The sequence below is a fragment of the Vespula pensylvanica genome, chromosome 3 (assembly GCF_014466175.1).
Source record: "Vespula pensylvanica isolate Volc-1 chromosome 3, ASM1446617v1, whole genome shotgun sequence".
In the NCBI taxonomy this organism is placed as follows: domain Eukaryota; kingdom Metazoa; phylum Arthropoda; class Insecta; order Hymenoptera; family Vespidae; genus Vespula; species Vespula pensylvanica.
Window position 1 is genome coordinate 1,513,960 of NC_057687.1, and position 6,227 is coordinate 1,520,186.

Sequence of the window (6,227 nt, forward strand, 5' to 3'; positions counted from 1 at the left end):
AAAAAAGAAAAGGAGAAAGAGACTTTTCAAAGTTTCTCACGTACGAGTAAGGAGAACGATAGCGATACACGTTTTAACGGGAGAGTTCTGTTTCGATCCAGTATTAATTAACCATCGAATAAAATAATTTAGAAATTTAAAAAATAAAATTAAATAAAAAAAAAAAGAAAAGGAGAAAGAGACTTTTCAAAGTTTCTCACGTACGAGTAAGGAGGACGATAGCGATACACGTTTTAACGGGAGGGTTCTGTTTCGATCCAGTATTAATTCGTTCCGCTCCGGAAGCTAATCCAGACACGAGACTAACCCTTGTCCATCTTCTTCGTTTCCCACCCTCAAATCCGTCGCTTCTGGCTCCCTTCGATACGTGACTGGAGTCGAAATCGTTCCCTCTTCGTGTTTCTTCTCCTATTTTCTTCTCCCCTCGTCTTTCCTCCGCCAGTTTCACTTTTCTTTCTTTTTCTTCTTTTTCTTTTCTCTCTCTCTCTCTCTCTCTCTCTCTCTCTCTCTCTCTCTCTCTCTCTCTCTATCTCTATCTCTTTTTTCTTTTTCCCTCGCATTCTATTTCGAAGCCGTTTAACGGAATTCAACGTCTTCGTGGCGGAAACTTTAGGAACTCGTCGTTACTCGTCGAAAGTTGCCCCGAATATAAATGGAAATCGATGAAAAATATGTGCCTTTAACGGTAATACGATACCTCTTTCAATGTATATTATACATACACATATATATATATATACATGTATGTATATCTGTATATAATCTAAATATACATATCCATAAAGCTTTTCTATAACTTTTCCATCGAAGCGGAAATATTTTCGCCCTATGAATTTCCTTTCCTTTTTTCCCCGAGTCAGATATCAATGATTGGGAAAATAGAGGATGAAATTTTCGTTATTGAATGATTAATTGCAATCTTTCAATATGAAAAAAAAAACGCACACACACACACACACACACAGCGACACACAGACACACATATATACATATTTTCAAGTCGATCTCGAATGTACCTGACGTTTTCAAATTACCACTCGATTTTTCAAAAATTCGCGGAAAAACGAGCCGAACGTTCGAATAATAAAGAAGAGCCGAGCCATACCTGAATGTAGAAGTTCGAAAAAGGGAGAATGATAAAAGGAAAAAAAAAAAAAAAAAGAAAGAAAGGGAAGAGGCCCTTCTCTAATAAATTCCATTAGGTATGGGCTCTTGCTCGAAGAAGGGCCCTGATATTATGTTACGCGTTTTGACGTGCATTTTCAATGGATGAGCATCCATTACTAGGCCCGGTGTGACAACAAGAACCACGGTCCAAGGTTAAGTCTCATTCACTCGGATCTTCTTTTTCCGAGTAAAGAGAGAGAGGTATAGAGTCCTTCGTATATTCGAAAAAGTTCACGTTTCCAGTCGTACGATTTTGAAGGTGTTTAGGTAGTGACGAGGAATAACTAAGAAGAAGAAGAAGAAGAAGAAGAAGAAAAAGAAAAAAAAAAAAAAGAAGAGAGAGAGGACCCATCAGACCAAACCGAACGTAGATAATTCGATTCATGGATGCCTTATTTCTAACCGCGTGCGTATCCTTTGTAACAAGGAGACGTACGGACTGATCCTTAAGATAGGTATTAGCAAGAACTGTGTTAGTAACAGCAGCAGCAGCAGTAGTAGTAGTAATAGTAGTAGTAAAAGCAAAGGCACAACGGAATTTGAGTTGGCTCGTCCTTTTGTCGTATTTTCTTTGGGTCCATCTAAGCCTCTTTCTATCCTCACCCTTCTCCGTCTGTCTCTCTCTCTTTTTCTTTTTTCCTTTTCTATCTCAGTTTTTCTTAGTATCAATGCCTTTGTCTTTATCTTCTCTTAATCTCTTGGTTTTTTTCGCCTCGAGTCTTTCCTTCAACATTCTCAGATACCTAGCTAGATTCTGTCAAGGGAATCGGAACTTCGACACAATACCCAACCTGGCTTAGCTTCTGATCATCTATTAACAAGAAGGGAAGACCCTGTGCCGTGCCATAGACTTTTCCACTTCGATGATTCGATTCCCTTCGATTCGATTCGATTCGATTCGATTCCATTCGATTCGATTCGATTCGGAGGGCCACTCGACTCATACGTCCACTCGAGATCTCTCCCGATAGTTTCAATTCGAGCGTGGAATATCAATGAGCGTGGTTTTCTTTCTCCACGTTTTTCCCCGGGTAGTCCGTTCTTTTTTCCCTTGGCTAATTTGTTTGAAAGGAAAAAAAGGAAAAGAAAAAAAAAAAAGAAGAAGGATTGAAAAGGACGGAGATCATGTCGACATTCGCGATTATCTTCGATCGAGAACGTAGAGGATTCAAGATAAAGTGAAAGGGAGTAAGCATAGGGACAGTGTCCGATTTCCAAAGAAAGTCAAATCGTATTTTGCTTTCGTTCGCGAGAGCCTAAACGATGTGTAACTTTTCGCAATAATCTTCTAATCTTTCATGATGTCTCTCTCTCTCTCTCTCTCTCTCTCTATCTATCTATCTATCTATCTATCTATCTATCTATCTATCTATCTATTTATTCATCTATTCTGTCTCTCTCTTTCTTTCTCTGTCCCTCCCTCCCTCCCTCTCTCTCTCTCTATATATATATATATATATATATATATATATATATATATTTATACTATATCTATATATATATATATATACTATATCTATATATATATATATATATATATATATTTCTATCTGTCTCTCTTTTTCTTTCTCTTTCTTTCTCTCTTTCTCTCTCTTTCTCTCTATCTCTGTCTCTCTCTATCTTTCTGTCTGTCTCTGTCTCTCTCTGTCTCTCTCTGTCTGTCTGTCTCTCTGTCTCTCTGTCTCTCTCTCTCTGTCTCTCTCTGTCTCTCTCTGTCTCTCTGTCTGTCTGTTTGTTTCTTCGTTTTACTCCTTCTACGATCTAAGTCGATAACTTTGAAGAGTCTAGTCGAATAAGATTCGAATGGCACGATAGCCATGTACGTTCTATTCGATTCTTTCCTTCCTCGTTCGAAAACCCACGAACGTTTTCTCTTCCATTTTACGTAGCGGTAAACATTGCTTGGGACAATGGGAACGGGAAAATTTCTCCTTAGAGAGAATCCGCTCGAAAAATCGTTGTGTCCTAGGAAGAATCGAAATTGGCCCAATCGAGGGACACCGATCGGCCACCGTTATTCTTTTTCTGTCTAAATCGAAGAACAAGACCTGTGAAGTAAGTAAAGATAATAAACAAAACAAAACAAAACGAGAAAGAAAACAAGAAAAATGATCGAACAACGAGATCAGAATTATCATAGGCTGACCTGTTTGTAAACTTAAGAACGAAATAAGGACAAATCGAATCGATTCTAATCACACTGTCGAAAAAATTGATGAAAGTTTGGACGTAAGGGGCTCGAGCCATATTACTTTTCTCTATCTCTCTCTCTCTCTCTCTCTCTCTCTCTTTATCTCTCCCTCTCTCTTTCTCTTTCTATCTATCAGTTCGTCGGTCTCGAAATATTCGTGCAAACGAAGCACGAATTCGAGTTGAAAGAAGGATCAAGGGGTGAAAGAAGACAGGGGTAGTTCTAGAAGGAGGAGGTGGGTACGAAGGGCTAAAGGGGAAGAAAAGAAACGAGAACGATTAGACGAGATTGAGAAAGTCTTTTGTCGTCGCAAGAGGCGAAACTTTTTTTTTCTTTCCTTTTTCTTCTTCTTCTTCTTCCGCTTTATTCTTTTCTTTCGTCTCTTCCTTTTTTTTCATATCCCTTCGTACGCCCACTCTTCATCTTTTCTACTTCTACTTTTTCGTATTCGTTTCTTCATTCTCTCTCTCTCTCTCTCTCTCTCTCTCTCTCTCTCTATCATTCTGTCTCTGTCTGTCTTTCTCAGATCACCTCCTGTTGCGCCCTTTATCACGTAATGTCTTCCATCAGAAAGAAGGGCAGTTCGTTATAGAACGAACGGCAAAAAAAAATTACGAAAGAATCCCCACTTCATTGGCTCATACTCGACGTAAAAGAAACTACTCGAATTTCCTACCAAAAACTATTCGTTTCCTCTCCTATCCCTCTGTTTCTGTCTCTGTTGCTCTCACTCTTTCTCTCTTTTTCTCGTCACCCCTTTTTTCGTTCGTCCCCTTTTTCCTTTTTTTTTTTTTTTTTTTTTGAAGTTTCTTCTCGATACAATGCTCAACCCTGAAAAGCTACAAGGACAACGACTAGAAGGGTGAGCTAATGCTTTGAGATTAAACGTACGATCACGAAAATTCGTTGATGCTTTAAAAATTCGAATCAGTTTGTTCTGATCTGTGAACGAGTCGTACTACTGGGTACTATTGAGTATCTTTATCGACTTTTTTTTGGATATAATGAATATATACATACATATATATATATATAATAAATATAAATAATGTATAATGAATATATATGTGTGTGTACGTATGTATAATATATAACGATATAATGAATATAAATAATATATATATATATATAAAATTACACATATAGTTACATATATATGTAATTATATATTTATAATTTTATTATATATATAATTATATATAAATAATTATATATATATATATTTTTTTTCTCATCAAGACATCTTCAATAGAAAATAGAAAATAAAAAATTGAATGAAATATTCTTCATTAAAGGCCAATTTTAAATAATACTTATCTTCAATCATTAACATAAAAGAACTAAATTATTCCACAAAAAGAAGTGATACGAACGTTAAATGAGTCCAACGTAGAAGATCCGGCTTGAGAAATGAAAGACCCAACGAAAGGGCATTTAAACGGATATTTAAATGCGCTAATACCACGTCGGAACAAATACGACGGTGAAAAGGAAAACAACGACGCAAAAACAAAACGAAAAAGAAAAGAGAAAAGAAGTAGAAGAAAATGTAAAAAAAAAAAAAAAAAAAAAAATTAGAAAAAAGATAGAATGAGAATAGTGACCGATATATGCAAATCCAAGAGAAAAGAAGGAAGACGGAAAGAAAAAGATAAAAAAAAAAAAGCAAACCACTCGAAGAAGGTTTCTCGTCGACGTTTCTCCACACACGAGGTGTGTCTAATCGGGAGATCGGCTCAACCCCTTCTTACCCCTACTCCTTACGAACGCGACTTGGCCCACCTGTTCAGGATTACCTTAGAGACCATTGTGTCAAGTCTTAAAGAAGGCTAGCCTCTCTCTTTCTCTCTCTCTCTCTCTCACTCTCCCCCTCTCTCTCCGTCTTTCTTTCTCTTTCTCTGTCGTTCTGTTTTTTTCAACAAGGAATACAATGGAATGAATTGATATTTGAAAACGACCTCGTTTTCCTCGACTCTTCTGTTTTTTAATTTTTTTATTATATTTCTTGTTTCGATGAATTTGTATCTCTCTCTCTCTCTCTCTCTCTCTATTTCTGATTCACTTTGCTTTTGTATCGGTAGTTCATTACTTGATCTAAAAGGACACTTTTTTCTATTATTGTTGCAGGGTGTTTATTGGACAATTCGGCACCACGGGGCCCGCCCGATGTGCCACCCCGTAATCCTACAATGAGCCGTCTTAACGGAAGACTGCCAGGAAGTCACGCAGCAAGCGATCACGAACGCGATCCCGATCTCGAACCATCCTGTCTCGTACGCACCCCATCCGGTAACTTCTACAATATACCAAGTGAGTCTCTTGCTGCATGGGTCTTGCCTTCGTTAAGTCTGATTTATCGGTTGGAAGATGAAGGAGAAGAGAAAAGGGGCCGAAAGAGAAAGAAAGAGAGAGAGAGAGAGAGAGAGAGAATGAGAGAGAGGGAGGGAGGGAGGGAGGAACAGAGAGATCGAAGACGTGGGAAACGATTCTATCTTCCGATCTCTTGTCTCTTTTCTTTTTTTTTCTCTCTTTCGACCCTATCCTCTCTTTCTCTATTTCATCGTTTTGTCTTTCTTTTTCTCGTTCGACGTGTATACTATGAAAATTGGTTAGAATCGTCAAATTAATCGTGTCCCTCTCTTTCTCTCTCTTTTTCTCTTTATTTCTCTCTCTACTTCTCTCTCTCTCTCTCTCTCTCTCTATCTCTCTATTTTTATATCTGTCTTTCTCTATTTCTCTCTCTCTCTCTCTCTCTATTTCCCTCTCTCTTTCTATTTCTATCTCTCTATTGCGTTCTCTCTCTATTTCTCTCTTTCTCTATATCTCTTTCTATATACTTCTTTCTATCTATCTATCTATCTATCTCTCC

General features: G+C 37.5%; 1 protein-coding gene across 12 annotated transcripts in view; it reads left to right on the plus strand.

The window, feature by feature from the left end:
- Positions 1–6,227, plus strand: part of LOC122627550 (teneurin-m) — a 674,747-nt gene that overhangs the window by 639,494 nt on the left and 29,026 nt on the right. For 11 of the 12 annotated variants that reach the window (XM_043808712.1, XM_043808716.1, XM_043808715.1 and 8 more), the window contains one exon: positions 5,486–5,668. The exons of the other annotated variant lie outside the window; for it this stretch is intronic. In XM_043808712.1, the coding sequence (XP_043664647.1) occupies positions 5,486–5,668 (183 nt within the window). The remainder of the gene's footprint in view (positions 1–5,485; positions 5,669–6,227) is intronic. 12 annotated transcript variants of the gene reach the window in all.